The sequence below is a fragment of the Coregonus lavaretus genome (assembly GCF_964263955.1).
Source record: "Coregonus lavaretus genome assembly, chromosome: 10".
Classification (NCBI taxonomy): Eukaryota; Metazoa; Chordata; class Actinopteri; order Salmoniformes; family Salmonidae; genus Coregonus; species Coregonus lavaretus.
The window spans coordinates 39,666,703-39,685,159 of NC_139997.1; the positions used below are offsets into that span (position 1 = coordinate 39,666,703).

At 39.9% G+C, this 18,457-nt stretch overlaps 1 protein-coding gene across 1 annotated transcript in view; it reads left to right on the top strand.

The window, feature by feature from the left end:
* Window positions 1–1,141: 1,141 nt before the first annotated feature.
* LOC311136148 (androgen receptor-like) overlaps window positions 1,142–18,457 on the top strand; it is a 58,174-nt gene continuing 40,858 nt past the window's right edge. The window contains exons 1-2 of the mRNA XM_084170237.1: window positions 1,142–3,183; window positions 16,699–16,850. Of these exons, the coding sequence (XP_084026363.1) occupies window positions 1,766–3,183; window positions 16,699–16,850 (1,570 nt within the window). The 5' untranslated portion in view covers window positions 1,142–1,765. The remainder of the gene's footprint in view (window positions 3,184–16,698; window positions 16,851–18,457) is intronic.

Here is an 18,457-nt window from a genome sequence, read left to right on the forward strand (position 1 = left end):
GACCAAAAAGCTCTATTTTTGTCTCATCAGACCACATGACCTTCTCCCATTCCTCCTCTGGATCATCCAAATGGTCATTGGCAAACTTCAGACGGGCCTGGACATGCGCTGGCTTGAGCAGGGGGACATTGCATGCGCTGCAGGATTTTAATCCATGACGGCGTAGTATGTTACTTATGGTTTTCTTTGAGACTGTGGTCCCAGCTCTCTTCAGGTCATTGACCAGGTCCTGCCGTGTAGTTCTGGGCTGATCCCTCACCTTCCTCATGATCATTGATGCCCCACGAGGTGAGATCTTGCATGGAGCCCCAGACCGAGGGTGATTGATCGTCATCTTGAACTTCTTCCATTTTCTAATAATTGCGCCAACAGTTGTTGCCTTCTCACCAAGCTGCTTGCCTATTGTCCTGTAGCCCATCCCAGCCTTGTGCAGGTCTACAATTTTATCCCTGATGTCCTTACACAGCTCTCTGGTCTTGGCCATTGTGGAGAGGTTGGAGTCTGTTTGATTCAGTGTGTGGACAGGTGTCTTTTATACAGGTAACGAGTTCAAACAGGTGCAGTTAATACAGGTAATGAGTGGAGAACAGGAGGGCTTCTTAAAGAAAAACTAACAGGTCTGTGAGAGCCGGAATTCTTACTGGTTGGTAGGTGATCAAATACTTATGTCATGCAATAAAATGCAAATTAATTTCTTAAAAATCATACAATGTGATTTTCTGGATTTTTGTTTTAGATTCCGTCTCTCACAGTTGAAGTGTACCTATGATAAAAATGACAGACCTCTACATGCTTTGTAAGTAGGAAAACCTGCAAAATCGGCAGTGTATCAAATACTTGTTCTCCCCACTGTATATATATATATATATATATATATGTATATATATATATATATATTGACTGGCCTTAATCCAAGGATATTTATTTAGTCACTAGGGAATGCTGCCAAACTCACAGGCTGACGGCAAAAAGCGCTCAAGGACATTGGAAGATAACTTTATCCCTGCGCAAACTTGCAGCAATCAAAACATTTTTAAAAGCAAGCATTAATTGCTGTTCTACCAGGGTGTGTTCAGTTATTTAACAAGGTTTTTTTGGGTGCATCATTCTTTTGTAGACTTGAACCTTTAACATGGATATTAAACATTAATTTACTAGAGGAGTTTCATGATTGAAACAGGCAGCGCTTCTCTCCGGTTATGCATTTGCCAGATTGAACACAGACAGAGCGCATTCTCTTTCAACAGGAAAAAAAGACACGATTATAGTCCATCGACTTCAGAACTCATCACTTTAGGCAGGACAGGTTTCATTTTCGCCTTCATGGATGGTGAGCGCAAATCTGACATGTAGGATACTTCTGTTGGATGGTGAGCGCAAATCTGACATGTAGGATTCTTCTGTTGGCTTTATAATGTCAAAATGTATGCATATACTTTTTTATATCTGAATCCGTAAGCAAAATGTTAATCTATTTTTTTTTAAATGAAATAACGACATATTTGTTTTCAAACCCATTTTATATAAACTGGGTAAATCATTTTTGGTTTAGGCTAAACATTTCTGACAAAAAAAGCTATTAAATTACGCAATAGGCCTATCCTCTTATTTTTTAGGCTAGGTCTAAATAATTGACTCATTGTTTTGTTATACGCCTATAACTTTAAATTCTAATCAATGAACTTGATCAATAAGCCTACGTTTTCACAAACATTATTTTTACAACTCTGACGGCCAATCACTGTAAACGCCGTTTTTTTGGACTATGGAGATTCCGGTTGGATTAGGAGGAGTTTGTGACTCCCCAAACCTAGTTTTTCTCGGACCTTTCCAAAACGTTTTCCACAACGTGCAAGCACTGCCGAGTAACACGACTGTCACCGAAAGCTTCGACTTTTGTAGTTCAAAGTACAGTTTTTTGCAGAATAAACACCCCTGGGAGATGCGCCAAACGAACCGGCAATCATCCCGAAAAGAAATATGGTCAGGGACTGCTCGCAATTCTGATATTGAAGTGAGGGAAGATGACAGCGTTAGTTTTTCCAGAACATTCGAATCAGTGGCAAATCGTATCCATTTTGCCAAAAGCTCAACAGGAAACAAAGACGGGTTTTCCTCTTTGAACGAATCAGACAATCCAAACGCGAATGGATACGGTTCGTGTCGCTCTGGACCGCAAGTCTCCAACACGGAACAACAGTGCTGTCAACCCACTGTGTCCCATCACGGAAATGAGTTAAATCCTAACAATGATGCCCGTGTGGCGAACAATTGTTCCAGTTCTGCCTGCACCACAATCTCAAAAACGGCGAGGGAGCTCTGCAACGCTGTCTCTGTGTCACTGGGATTAACCATGGACGCGAATGAGATGACTGATCTGGGACCTAATCACGCACCATCCAGTGCAAATGACCAAAGTCAAGAAAACTATTTGTTTCAGGTGCCTCTATTGAAATGTTCTGGAGCTGGAGAAAACGTCTCCATAACCGATTACAAATGCCCCAGTGAGCGCAATGCCAGGCCACTACAAAGTGATAAACAACTAGTTGAGATGTTTCAACGTTCCCCTGCAAACAACCCTACAGAAGAAGTGGCGACCATGCAGCACCTTAGCTCCGGACATCCATCCACAGATGAACAGGAGTTTAGACTGAATGAAAACAGGGATGACCCGACTTCAAAAGAAACAGATCAGGCGTCTTATCATTTTGACCAACTGTTGCCAGCACACTTGGCACACTTCAGTCAAACCGACTCAGACAGAAACTCGTCTCATGTGTTCAACAAACTCCCAGCACATGTCGGTGAAACTGGAGAGACTATGGAGGACAAATATGCTGACTACTTACAACAACAGTACAGTGTCAAGATCAAATCTGAGGCCTTTAATAGGCCTAATGAACCTGCCGGAACGTCATGGGGCTTTCAGTACAGGTATAATGACAATGACAATACACAATATGGACCGAGGCAGGGTATGAATCCATACAGTGCGGGACCGGACACTGCGTTCATCTGTAACCCTTATGAATATGAGAGGGGTGGTGGTCTCGTGCGCAGAGAGCGGCCAACCCCTGAGCAGTGGTACCCGGGCGAGATGCTAGGGAGGATGCCCTATCCCAACTCCCCATGCCTAAAGAATGAGGTTGGTGACAGTCTGGATGTCTCTTACACAGATGCCAGGTAAGAACTTTATTGACATGCACAAATACACAGCAACACTTTACATTACAGTGACCTTATTACTGTGTAATTAACCTACATGTGTAAATTCAGTGTTACAAAGCAATCTGTCACCTGTCACGTTTTACAATGTTATGGGCTGCATAATTCTTCATTCCCTCTTCTAACAGACTATCACAATTTACTATAATAGGGCGGCTACTGTTATATTGATAATATGTATTTGATGAAAAACAAAATCAACTACTCCATTGTCAAATGGTAATATTGCAAATGATATAGTGTTTTATTTTATTCTCTTTAATACATTTTAGCACTCTCAGTAGCACTCTCTGCGGTGGTTACTGCAGTAGTAACATAGAATGAGAACGAATTCTGCATGAGTTAGGCCACTATTGATCCCGAAAAGGATAGCTGTGAATAGTGTTAAAAGGACAGAAAAAACATCACATTTTAACAGTTCAGATTTGTAAATCATAGAGGAATTGCAATGTTGCACCTCCATATGTTCATGATCACACTCCAATCAGCTTTGGGGTGCCCCATTAATGCACATGTTTTTCTCTCAAGGGACTTTGCAATCAAGGTGATTTGTTAGGTGCTGCTCATTGTCATTACAGAAAATAAAGGTGTTATAAGCCTACTTTGTAGCCTACTTTGAGCATATTTAGTTATAAGCTCTGAATAGTGTATACCAGAGTGCTTGTCTGTTTTGCTTTTTTAAACTAAATAATACCTTCTAGGCTTCATAAGAACTTATTTAAATTGTACTGTTGTCTGTATAACCTTTTCCTCTAATTTGATTGGACACAAAGCCACATGCCACATGATTTACGTATTTGTTGTGTACAGATCCATGGAACATTTCTCAATCGCAAAATAATAAATGTATTGTTGAATTGATTAACAATGCTTTTCATAGGCTACTTTGAAAATGAACTGTTGTCCAACATAAATCCTGCTTGTAGAATGTGCAACTAATATCATGCAAAAAAGCAAGCATCATATGTGTAGTATCTGTATTACACTGAGTACGGTCCTTGAGCAAATGTTAGTTGTCTTTAATGTTTTGTTTTAATCTTTAATGGTGTTTGGTGTAGCAGGATGGATGGAATGGCACAAAAGAGAGCCCTTATTGGACCACGCAGGGTCTGAAGTTCAGTGATCAAGATCATTGTGCAATAGTAGAATCCCAGTGTTTTATATTCAATATCTGTTTTTACATATTGTTTATGTTTGAGCGGCAGGAATCAAACATTTCTGACTTCCTTTCTGATCAAATGTCTGATCAAATATCTGAGCAAATGTTGCTAAAGGATCATGTTGCTCTCACCTGGAGGTTGGCACACTCATTTAACTTCCTGCTCCTTATTTCTGAGGTTGCTAAAGGTTTCTAAATGATAGCTGTAACTGTATAGTGCAATATATGGTGTACATTATTTTCATTCAACAGTATGTGCTCAGAAATTTGCACAGAAAGGTAGTCAAATCAATGTCTCAACCTTAAAGAGGACCTGTCATTTTTCAAGAACTTATCATGTAGCCTACAGAATAAGATAATTATATATATAGACTACACTCTTAGAAAAAAAGAGTTCCAAAAGAGTTCTTCGGCTGTCCCCATAGGAGAACCCTTTTTTGTTCCAGGTATAATAACTATTTTGGGTTCCATGTAGAACCCTTTGTGGAAAGGGTTATACATGGAACCCAAAAGGGTTCTTCAAAGGGTTCTCCTATGGGGACAACCGAAGAACCCTTTTAGGTTCTAGATAACATCTTTCTTCCTAAGATCAGGGTTCTCCAACTGGTAGACCGCTGTCCGAATTTGGCCCGCAGGTAATTTTATTTGGCCCCCCAAGTTTTCTGAGCATAAAAATTAATAAACTCTAAAAACCAGCAAATCAGCTCCAAGTGCCTTTAATTTTGAAAATCTGTTCCAAGGTATTCTCCCACATAATAGAGAGACACATGTGATTGTATACAAATGTAAGCAGGTTTGAAATGATTATGTTTTAGTCAAATGTATCTGTTTGGGCTTCCTGCGGTCAATTTGCAGTCTACAAATTATTTGTAATTATGTTACGGCCCCCTGACCAACTGCTCAAGGAAAAATCAGCCCACAGTTGAATCTAGTTGATGATCCCTGGTGTACAGGCTCTGTGAAGATAGGCTTCTGAGGGGCTGTAACAATTCAATGAACATACTTTCTTATCTTACACACAAGACACTGCATACCCTAACACTGAGTTGAGGGAGAAGTTTGTTATTGGTCCAGTCCAAGAAAATTGTTTCACTCCAAAGATGGCTACTGATGATCTCAATTCACATATATTCAGAACAAGAAATGCTATAAAATCTTGTTTACAGTATAAACCATTTACTAACATGATCATATGAGACGTGGACCTCTTCATTTAAATTTAGTTACAGGAGATATAGAAACAACATTCTTCCTTCCTGCCCCGTGAGAAAGCATGTTTGAATCTCAAACATGTTTGAATCTCAAACATGTTTGAATCTGTACCTCAATTATTCCCAACCAGAAGACAAAGACTTAGACAAGAAGCATCTCTATAATATCTGTTACAGGGAGTAATATTTCTCCAACTCAGGATAATAGTGCATCATTGGTGCCCTTACTTGTTGATTAATTTTGCCCTGTTGTTTTGCATTTTGCTATTTGCATTTATAAGATGTTTCTAAGATATTGAAGTGGTATGGAATTTATAATCAAACAATTGCATGCATTGTAATGGGTAGCAATAACACTACATTTGCATGTTTGCCTGTATAGTATTTCTCGTTTCCACATTGTCAGAAATCTGTACATTTAGAACTACTTTGATTAATGTCATGAGATAGAGATATAGTTTTACATGAGTTAACTATGGTGATCCACTTTACTGCCCGTTTGATAGCAGCCCCACATTATTCATACACATGGCCATATTTTTGAATATATTTGTCTTACTTGGAGAGCTCATCTACACTACCATTCAAACGTTTGGGGTCACTTAGACATTTCCTTGTTTTCGAAAGAAAAGCAATTTTTCTGTCCATTAAAATAACATCAAATTGATCAGAAATACAGCGTAGACATTGTTAATGTTGTAAATGGCTATTGTAGCTGGAAACGGCTGATATTTACATAGGCGTACAGAGGCCCATTATCAGCAACCATCAGTCCTGTGTTCCAATGGCATGTTGTGTTTGCTAATCCAAGTTTATCATTTTAAAAGGCTAATTGATCATTAGAAAACCCTTTTGCAATTATGTTAGCACAGCTGAAAACTGTTGTGCTGATTAAAGAAGCAATAAAACTGGCCTTCTTGAGACTAGTTGAGTATCTGGAGCATCAAAAAGGCCAGAAACAAATACGTTTCTTCTGAAACTCGTCAGTCTATTCTTGTTCTGAGAAATGAAGGCTAATCCATGCGAGAAATTGCCAAGAAACTGAAGATCTTGTATAACGCTGTGTACTACTCCCTTCACAGAACAGCGCAAGCTGCTCTAACCACAATAGAAAGAGGAGTGGGAGGCCCCGGTGCACAACTGAGCAAGAGGACAAATACATTAGAGTGTCTAGTTTGAGAAACAGACGCCTCACAGGTCCTCAGCTGGCAGCTTCATTAAATAGTACCCGCAAAACACCAGTCTCAACGTCAACAGTGAAGAGGCGACTCTGGGATGCTGACCTTCTAGGCAGAGTTGCAAAGAAAAAGCCATATCTCAGACTGGCCAATAAAAATAAAAGATTAAGATGGGCAGTCTGAGATATGGCTTTTTCTTTGCAACTCTGCCTAGAAGGTCAGCATCCCGGAGTCGCCTCTTCACTGTTGACGTTGAGACTGGTGTTTTGCGGGTACTATTTAATGAAGCTGCCAGTTGATCAATTTGATGGACATTTCTAAGTGACCCCAAACTTTTTAACGGTAGTGTATATACATTTTTAAATGGTCTGATAGGCCCACTATAACTGAGCCCTAGCTTGAGTTCCCATGTCAACTTGATTGTTTATTCAATTACCCCCATAGACAAAGTAATATTGTCTCTGTCAGAAAATGTTTCACATTGTGTCATTAACACTTACATTGTTCTGATCTGCAATATAACAGCAGTAACTACAATTTTACCACACATAGACCTATTACATCACATTAAGTGCTTTTAAGATTGGTATTTTAGTAAACATAAACAGTAACTCAACTCTGGACCTCAAAGCCAGTTCCACTGCATTTTGTCATTGTTCCCATCTAATCAGGGACTGATTTAGACCTAGGACACAAGGTGGGTGCAATTAATTATCAGGTAGAACAGAAACCAGCAGGCTCCGGACCTCGTACAGCAGGGGTGTCAAACTCCTTCCATGGAGGACCTAGTGTCTGCTGGTTTTAGTTTTTCCCTTTCAATTAAGACCTAGACAACCAGGTGAGGGGAGTTCCTTGCTAATCAGTGACCTTAATTCATCAATCAAGTACAAGGGTGGAGCGAAAACTCACAGACACTTGGCTCCTCCGTGGAACAAGTTTGACACGTGTCGTAGAATAAGAGTTGAATACCCCTGCTCTATAGGATGCTTTTATAAGCAATGTATGATCCAAGGGTGAATTTCTTTTTTTTATGGACTGGAACTATAACAAAGCATGTCTGATCAGGCTTCATCCAACTATGGAATTAAATACAAAAATCAGAGGTAATTCACCAACCATGTTACATAGATGTTACAGTGTACTATGGATAAATGTTAAAATTGGTCAGTAATAATATATTATCAATTGAGAATATATACTGTAGTTCCAAAAAGCGCAGCACAGTGACTGAATGGAACATGGAAGTGTGGAAGAACAAGATAGGCCTCTAAAAGTCTTGTTAGGCAAAGGGTCAATTAAGTTGTCAATTTCTGTTGCAGCAATTATGCTCTGCTTGGTGTGAAAATATATTTCTGTCTTACTCAGCAGTCACTGGCACCTAACACTTTTATTTGTGGACTGTTCCTTACCTTTAGAGGCATATTTGCATATTTTTCACTATTAATGAAGATGACATTGTTCTATAGTTTCCACATTATAGGAGCCGGACGGATTTCCACCCAATATCACACAGGCAGTATAGTTCTTTACACTGTAAGATTCAGGTTTTAAAAATAAAAGCTATTGGTTACCACCACATTGACCATATTTCAGGATGATGGTTTGAGTTTGTAGTTACATTGAAAAAAACAACAATAAAACTTATATTCCTGCATTCGCTATTCAAAACTATATAAAAGTTGCTTTAAAACTAACCCTATCCATGAAATGCTGCAGTCACTGTACTGTTTTTAATGAGTTTTCTCTAGAGTATGTTAATTGCGATGCTGTGAGTGCATTCAGTGCATACTGTTTGCTCAGTACTGTTACTATATCTGTGTTTATTCCACCATCACTCCCAATCAGTGTAGGATTAATGATCCCTGTGGTATTTCATCAGAATTGTCTGGCTGTAAAGTTTAATCATCTTTACCATGGGTGGATCACCTCTTCCACCACGCCCTCTCTCTGATCACTCACCCCCCACTGGACTAAGAGTGGGCTTCATGCCTCAGATCCCTCTTGTCCTATTTGATGTCCCTTCCTTGGCCCCATGGCTCATTATGGAATTGTTTTTATACACTCACAACACAAGCAGGTGGCAGCCTGCAATGCACTGGGCTTTATGTCTGGGAAAGGTTGTTTTGAATTTGTTCTGTAATTTGAGGTGGGTGTCTGTTTACCTGTGTGTGCGCATGTGTGCTCTTTTTGAGGACAAAGGGCTGGATGCAATAATGGTCAGTACTCCACTGCTGTTTATGATGACCTAACAATCTGATCCACACACCAAGTGAGACAGTGAATTTACCTGAGATTCTAAATTACTCTCCAAATTGCACCTCAAGCGTGCAAGTGCTGTGCTAATGACAATTCACATGTCAAAGTCACACACCACTTGAAGTGTAAAATATTATGTGGATTCCAAGGTCTAACATTTCTTAGTGCTATTTATTTCAGTGTTTGGAACTTACAAACCATTATTTGCTCCAATTAGCTTATGGGCTGCATTCTTGATATCAGCCTCCTGTTATATCAAATTCAGTATAGCTTATTTTGCTCATGTGGAGTAGTCATTCACCTAGTCTACATTTATTTGGGGGAAATGTTGAATGTGAATTTAATTTCAAACTAGTTAGATGGGGTGGGTAGGGGAAAACCGGGAAAAAAGTAACACTTAGGCCTAGCACTTAGTTTTTTTCCTAATTACTCAGAGATCGATAGAGCTAGATACACCATATTTTATGACAAACAACTTATATATGTCCTCTACCATTATCAACTGTAATTTCATTTCTAGGGTAAATGAGTTGAAATGAAATAGACAGAGAACAGAACTACTGCGACTTTACTTTTGTAACTGCCGGCGGGAGTAACACAGCCTTGGGACGGAAATAACAGCTGGCGAGAAGTGCACAAAATCTGTCTTACCTCTATGTTTCTGGTTTGTAATGGTCTTTACTTTCAACAAATGTACTACCAGCCATCATTTCATGTTTGTGCCAATTTGAATAATTAATGCTATAGGTTATAAATGTATGAAAATGAACCATGCGTCAACATCGCAATGCTGCGCAACCACAATATTTTGCCTTACAATATTAATCGGACTAAAATGGATCACATAATAGCTATCTTCTCATCTCACTTTAATGGGAATGTAGTAAGAGATGTTTTTCACCCTTTTCAATGACTATTCATGCTTAGCCCTACCAATCAGGTGTGCTCCAGCTGTCCTTGTCATGCGCACTCCTCGTGTCTTGATAGAATAAATGTCTTCATTCTCTTCACAAACGGCAAACTCATCATGCTTATCACATTTCCATGGCTTGACATAAGGTAATTGACCCCCAGAATCATAAAGATATATATTTTTAACCACTAACCTGTCGATAAAAGCTTATGTGAGAAGCTGATCCATCAAGTCAGTTGATTAAGGCATAATTCTAATGATGTCATATATAATTTTCAAACATTCAGTCACTTCTTGATGTTTTGCTAAAGCAATATGAACTAGAGGAGACAATGCACTCACTAACTGTAAGTCGCTCTGGATAAGAGCGTCTGCTAAATGACTAAAATGTAAATGTAATGGCCCGTGCTTAAACATTTATTTTATTTTATTCCAAGTCATTAGTTTACATTGTGTTACTTTCGTCCCACCCGTCTCTCCTGTAACTTCTCCACCGCTAACATCCAAGACTAGCTAGCATGATACTTGAAACCTATGCTGTCATTTAGTCACTAGATGGGTTAAGAAAATTACATATCTTTGGAACCTTAAATAACTAAACACAACTCTACAACCCAAAAAAACTTCCTGGTCCGTTTTTTACTTACATCGCTCAAAACCACTTTTTGTTGATAACTCGGCGAAACATGGTCGGACTAGGCTGTTTCTTTGCAGGGAGCCCCGTTACTCCACATTAGGCATGTACTGACTTGACTACATCATTCTAGCTTCTGTGTTATCTGAGAAAATGGGCGTGTTACTTTCGCCCCGTGTTACTTTTGTCCCGGCTCTCCCCTACAAAGAACATCTGCTTTGATTCAGTAGGATTCTGTGGTTACATGGCAAGTCTTTGACAGTGAGGCTGAACGGTAATTTCAGAGGAGTAAGATTATTTAGTTTCCAATATAAAATGACATATTTTTTTCATCCTCTATGATTTTAACAATACAATATATATGTGGAGATGTTTTGCTTAATAGAGTTTTATGAATAGTCAAAATGGTCAGAATGAAAATAATTCAGCTTTTCTGATAATTTCTATTTACCCCTGCCTTGCCATGCCTGCCCTATACATTCACATTAATACGCCATGTTGACATCCACAGGATATGCCATCAACATATTAATTTCCTGCAGTATTTATTTTTTGTCATTTAGCAGACGCTCTTATCCAGAGCAACTTACAGGAGCAATTAGGGTTAAGTGCCTTGCTCAAGGGCACATCGACAGATTTTTCACCTAGTCTGCTCGGGGATTAGAACCAGCAACCTTTCGGTTACTGGCACAACGCTCTTAACCACTAAGCAACCTGCCGCCACATCATAGTATTGCCACATATCCTGAATGCACTTCTCATTTTGGAATTCCAAGAATTCTAATTATTTATCTGAAATGTTTATAGCAAAAGTGGATAAGAGCAGCATAGTGACATTTTTATCCTTGCATTGATTACATCAATAATTGAATCACACATTTCAAGTACCTACTGTACATTTATTACTGATTTATGATTAACCAGATCAATCTCCCTTTAATGTCTATGGATTAATTACCTCAATCTCCCAGTAACATCAGGCAGGTAATCAGAATAGATTTACAGTCATATCAAATTAAATATTAAGCCACTGATAGCTGTTCAGAGGTAACTATGACAAAACGGAACCTTTTGCTTTATTCCCTTACAGCTGGACTCTCTTGCTCTAGATTCTGACCAAGTCAGTGGACATTCAGCTTACTGCAGATACTGTAGAGATTATTGTTTTGGTGCTTGGTTATAAGCTTTGTCCTTGTCTTTTTTATATAGAGCCTTGACATCCTACGTTGCGTGTCATTGAGGTATAGTTATGTCTGTACATACTGTCCAATCTCTTCCTGTGCTCACGGCTGCAGTAGAGCACCCCTCTTGCCCCCCTTGGCCCTGGCACTGCTGTTCACACCTTTCCCACACTCTCTCATCATCACACCCTCTGCCCAGCTCTAATGGGAGATCAGAAAAAGTCTTACCCAGTCTGGTTCACCCGGTGAGGATCTCACTTAGAAACTGTGAAAATGATTCAATACATCGGGATCTGTTAATCAAATAAAGTTTTGGGTAAATGCATTTGAATTCAATCACTTTTTGACAGTGTCCCTTTTGATTTAAACAAAACTTTAATGGAAGAAGTGGTCAGAAAGGGACTTTTTGGACCTGAATGCCAAAACATTCAGGAGATGAAGATGCTCAAAGTTGACCCATTTTGCATCCCTGGAAAATAAAAACATTTGAGTTTGATATCATTTAAAAGCTCACACACAGTGTTGTCAATCAATTGTATTATTTCTTAAGAAAAAAAAAGGAATACAAATTGTAATTTTAACCTAAAAACGCGTAAACTACAATTTTTAAAAAAAATATCTGCATATGTTGTAGCTTACACTCGATTTCACATCATCTGAGGTTTTTGTGATGTGCCCGCCATCGGTTAAGACATAACATGCTCTTGAATACAGGTCTCTTCAGACCATTGCAATGTAGATGGTACACAATTGACATTTAAATTGAATTGAAATTTTAACAACTAATTACTATACCACAGGTCCACCCATTGTATGTCAACTTAAATGGTCAAGTCTATTCTATTATCTATATTGCTATGATTTAAATAGGTTTCCTATGGAGGCTTGACAGTATAATTTAAAACAACAGATATACCCATTCAAGTCAACATTTTCGGATGTGTGGTAGATCAGCTTTAATATTGCAGATAGATTGTAGCTTCCATCAATGTAATTGTCTGCATCACTTCCAATCCCCCATATATGTTTTTTGCAAATATATACAGTACCAGTCAAAGGTTTGGACACACCTACTCATTCAAAGGTTTTTCTTTATTTTTACTATTTTCTACATTGTAGAATAATAGTGAAGACATCAAAACTATTAAATAACACATAAGGAATCATGTAGTAACCAAAAAAAGTGTTAAACAAATCAAAATATATGTTATATTTGAGATTCTTCAAATAGCCACCTTTTGCCTTGATGACAGCTTTGCACACTCTTGGCATTCTCTCAGCCAGCTTCACCTGGAATGCTTTTCCAACAGTCTTGAAGGAGTTCCCACATATGCTGAGCACTTGTTGGCTGCTTTTCCTTCACTCTGCGGTCCAACTCATCCCAAACCATCTCAATTGGGTTGAGGTCGGGGGATTGTGGAGGCCAGGTCATCTGACGCAGCACTCCATCACTCTCCTTCTTGGTCAAATAGCACTTACACAGCCTGGAGGTGTGTTGGGTCATTGTCCTGTTGAAAAACAAATGAAAGTCCCACTAAGCGCAAACCAGATGGGATGGCGTCTCGCTGCAGAATGCTCTGGTAGCCATGCTGGTTAAGTGTGCCTTGAATTCTAAATAAATCACTTGACAGTGTCACCAGCAAAGCACCCCCACACCATCACACCTCCTCTTCCTTCACAGTGGGAACCACACATGCGGAGATCATCCATTCACCTACTCTGCGTCTCACAAAGACATGGCGGTTGGAACCAAAAATCTCAAATTTGGATTCATCTGACCAAAGGACAGATTTCCACTGGTCTAATGTTCATTGCTCGTGTTTCTTGGCCCAAGCAAGTCTCTTCTTCTTATTGGTGTCCTTTTAGTAGTGATTTCTTTGCAGCAATTCGACAATGAAGGCCTGATTCATTTACATTTACGTCATTTAGCAGACGCTCTTATCCAGAGCGACTTACAAATTGGTGCATTCACCTTATAGCCAGTGGGATAACCACTTTACAAAATGTTTTTTTTTTTTTCTTTCTTTGGGGTGGGGTAAGGGGGGGTAGAAATATTACTTTATCCTATCTCAGGTATTCCTTAAAGAGGTGGGGTTTCAAGTGTCTCCGGAAGGTGGTGAGTGACTCCACTGTCCTGGCGTCGTGAGGGAGCTTGTTCCACCATTGGGGTGCCAGAGCAGCGAACAGTTTTGACTGGGCTGAGTGGGAACTGTGCTTCCGCAGAGGTAGGGGGGCCAGCAGGCCAGAGGTGGATGAACGCAATGCCCTCGTTTGGGTGTAGGGACTGATCAGAGCCTGAAGGTACGGAGGTGTTGTTCCCCTCACAGCTCCGTAGGCAAGCACCATGGTCTTGTAGCAGATGCGAGCTTCAACTGGAAGCCAGTGGAATGTGCGGAGGAGCGGGGTGACGTGAGAGAACTTGGGAAGGTTGAACACCAGACGGGCTGCGGTATTCTGGATGAGTTGTAGGGGTTTAATGGCACAGGCAGGGAGCCCAGCCAACAGCGAGTTGCAGTAATCCAGACGGGAGATGACAAGTGCCTGGATTAGGACCTGTGCCGCTTCCTGTGTAAGGCAGGGTCGTACTCTCCGAATGTTGTAGAGTACGTGTAGAGCATGAACCTACAGGATCGGGTCACCGCCTTGATGTTAGCGGAGAACGACAGGGTGTTGACCAGGGTCACGCCAAGGCTCTTCGCACTCTGGGAGGAGGACACAACAGAGTTGTCAACCGTGATGGCGAGATCATGGAACGGGCAGTCCTTCCCCGGGAGGAAGAGCAGCTCCGTCTTGCCGAGGATCAGCTTGAGGTGGTGATCTGTCATCCACACTGATATGTCTGCCAGACATGCAGAGATGCGATTCGCCACCTGGTTGACACGGTCTCCTTTGAACAGTTGATGTTGAGATGTGTCTGTTACTTGAACTCTGTGAAGCATTTATTTGGGCTGCAATTTCTGAGGCTGGGAACTCTAATGAACTTATCCTCTGCAGCAGAGGTAACTCTGGGTCTTCCTTTCCTGTAGCGGTCCTCATGAGAGCCAGTTTCATCATAGCGCTTGATGGTTTTTCTTGAAGTTCTTGAAAGTTTCTGGATTTACTGACCTTCCTGTCTTAAAGTAATGATGGACTGTTGTTTCTCTGCTTATTTGAGCTGTTCTTGCCATAATATGGACTTGGTCTTTCACCAAATAGGGCTATCTTCTGTATACCAACCCTACCTTGTCACAACACAACTGATTGGCTCAAACTCATTAAGAAGGAAAGAAATTCCACAAATTGAAATGCATTCCAGGTGACTAACTCATGAATCTGGTTGAGATAATGCCAAGAGTGTGCAAAGCTGTCATCAAGGCAAAGGGTGGATACTTTGAAGAATCTCAAATTTAAAATATATTTTGATTACATATGTGTTATTTCATAGTTTTGATGTCTTCACTATTATTCTACAATGTAGAAAATAGTAAAAATAAAGAAAAAACCTTGAATAAGTAGGCGTGTCCAAACCTTTGACTGGTGCTGTATACGTTTTACGGACACAGTATGTTTTACATTAGTTATCTTGTTGTTATTAGTTGTTATTAGTCCCAACCTTTAGCTCCATTCAATTCAATCTATCTCTTAACACCATCCATATTGGATTTCTATTTGCCATATATTTTTCAACTGTGCTGTGATGTGCCACAAAAGTTCTGAACCTTTCTATTCTCATTGTTTCTACAGATTGTAAATTGAAAATATGTTTTTTTTCTAAAAGTATGAATATATTATTGATCGATTCACTATGACTTTTCAGATCACCCAGTAGTGCTATCTGCTGGGTTAGCTCCAGGTAAATATTGCAATTCCTCAGCCATTCCTGGACCTGTGACCAAAAACAAGCTACATATGGACAGTACCAAAACAAATGATCTAATGATTCTGTCTCTTCGCAGTAAAATCTGCAGAGCTGGGAAGGTTGAATCCCCCATATAAATAACATTCTATTGGTTGCAGGAATTTTGTATAATCATTTAAATTGAACAATTCTAAGTTTTGAATGCGAAACGGATCTTCGTCAGGTCAAACAAAAAAACATGACGAAGATCGGTTTGGGATCGAAATGTAGTCAATAAAGCGGTGAATTGGGAGCTTAAAGAGTGTGTGGGCCTTCTTGTTCTTTACTACACCTCTACAATGGGCAAATATGTATGGAAGGTTTCATTCAAGTTAAAAGGGGTGCTGTCAAAAAGTGATTGAATTCAAATGGATTTACCCTTTTCACTATTTCTACAGAACCACATGAATAGGTGATGCACTTGATGGTAGTAGTATTGCACCTGAGGCCTCAATGTGAGGAGTCCTATAGAATGCCAGCCAGAGGCAATCACGTTTCATTTTGATCATGGACTATGGTCCGGATTGGGTGTCAGCTTCTGTGTGGGGTGTTGTCATTTGCCCCTTCTAAGTCAGTTGCTTATAGTTCAACATGTTTATTTTTTGCAAAATAACAACTTGTTTAAGCGACGTATCTTGCATAATGTTAATTTCGTCGGAGCAATTGCTCTGTGTTTGTCAATTATCATGTGGACAATGATGCTCAGCAGTTATACCATAATAGTTTTGATGAAGTCCACTAGTCCTTTCTCAATGGTTTCATCCATATATATATATATATATATATATATATATATATATATATATATATATATATATATATATATATGCACGCATGACTGACTGTAAGTTGCTTTGGATAAAAGTGTTTGCTAAATAGCATATATTATATTACTTTTGTTAAAATGGCAGGAAACGGCTTATCGGAGTGTATGTAGTGGCAATAGAGAGAGGCAGAAGATAATAGGAATGCATGTGCTTATTGAATTATGCTGTTGACTAATTCTGTACTGTTTGTGTGTATGTTTTTGTTGTTTTCTAAAAGCCTTTACTATATTCCTAAAGGTTTGAGGGTGGCAGGGACCACATGTACCCCATGGAGTTCTTCTTCCCGCCCCAGAGGACCTGTCTGATCTGTGCAGAAGAGGCATCCGGCTGCCACTATGGAGCGCTCACCTGTGGCAGCTGCAAAGTGTTCTTCAAGAGAGCCGCAGAAGGTAAGACTTGATGAAGTAATATGCCGTTGCACCTCTCCACACAGAAGACAGAGCAGAGCATCAGTGGTGGAAATGGGATCCATATGTCAGATCCACCTCTCATGCATTTTGGAAATAATGTCTTGATGTATTACACTGAACAAAAATATACAGTGCATTCGGAAAGTATTCAGATCCCTTGACTTTTTCCACATTTTGTTACCTTACAGCCTTATTCTAAAATTGTTTTTCTTTTTTTATAATCTCATCTATCTACACACAATACCCCATAATGACAAAGCAAAAACAGGTTTTTAAACATTTTACAAAAAACGTAACTACATAAGTATTCAGACCCTTTGCTATGAAACTCGAAATTGAGCTCAGGTGTATCCTGTTTCCATTGATCATCCTTAAGATGTTTCTACAACTTGATTGGAGTCAACCTGTGGTAAATTCAATTGATTGGACATGATTTGGAAAGGCACACACCTATCCATATAAGGTCCCACAGTTGACAGTGCATGTCAGAGCAAAAACCAAGCCATGAGGTTGAAGGAATTGTCCGTAGAGCTCTGAGACAGAATTGTGTCTAGACACAGATCTGGGGATGGGTACAAAAAAATGTCTGCAGCATTGAAGGTCCCCAAGAACACAGTGGAATCGGGGGAGAAGGGTCTTGGTCAGGGAGGTGACCAAGAACTCGATGGTCACTCTGACAGAGCTCCAGAGTTCCTCTGTGGAGATGGGAGAACCTTCCAGAAGGACAACCATCTCTGCAGCACTCCACCAATCAGGCCTTTATGGTAGTGGCCAGACGGAAGCCACTTCTCAGTAAAAGGCACATGACAGCCCGCTTGGAGTTTGCCAAAAGGCACCTCAGGGACTCTCAGACCATGAGAAACAAGATTCTCTGGTCTGATGAAACCAAAACCAGCCAAGACAACACAGGAGTGGCTTCGGGACAAGTCTCTGAATGTCCTTAAGTGGCCAGCCAGAGCCCGGACTTGAACCTGATTGGAGAGACCTGAAAATAGCTGTGCAGCAACGCTCCCCATCCAACCTGACAGAGCTTGAGAGGATCTGCAGAGAAGAATGGGAGAAACTCTCCAAATAGAGGTGTGTCAAGCTTGTAGTGTCATACCCAAGAAGACTCAAGGCTGTAATCGCTGCCAAAGGTGCTTCAACAAAGTATGGAGGAAAGGATCTGAATTATTATGTAAATGTGATATTTCCGTAAAAAAAATATCTATAAATGTCAAAAAAATTCTAAACCTGTTTTTGCTTTGTTATTATGGGGTATTGTGAGTAGATTGTTGATGGGAAAAAACAATTGAATCAATTTTAGAATAAGGGTGTAACGTAACAAAATGTGGAAAAAGTCCAGGGGTCTGAATACTTTCCGAATGCATTGTAAACGCAACATGCAACAATTTCAACGATTTTACTGAGTTACAGTTCATATAAGGAAATCAGTAAATTGAAATTAATTAATTAGGCCCTAATCTATGGATTTCACATGACTGGCCAGGCTCAGCCAATCAGAATGTGTTTGTCCCCGCAATAGTTTTATTACAGACAGAAATAATCCTCAGTTTGATCACCTGTCCGGGTGGCTGTCTCAGATG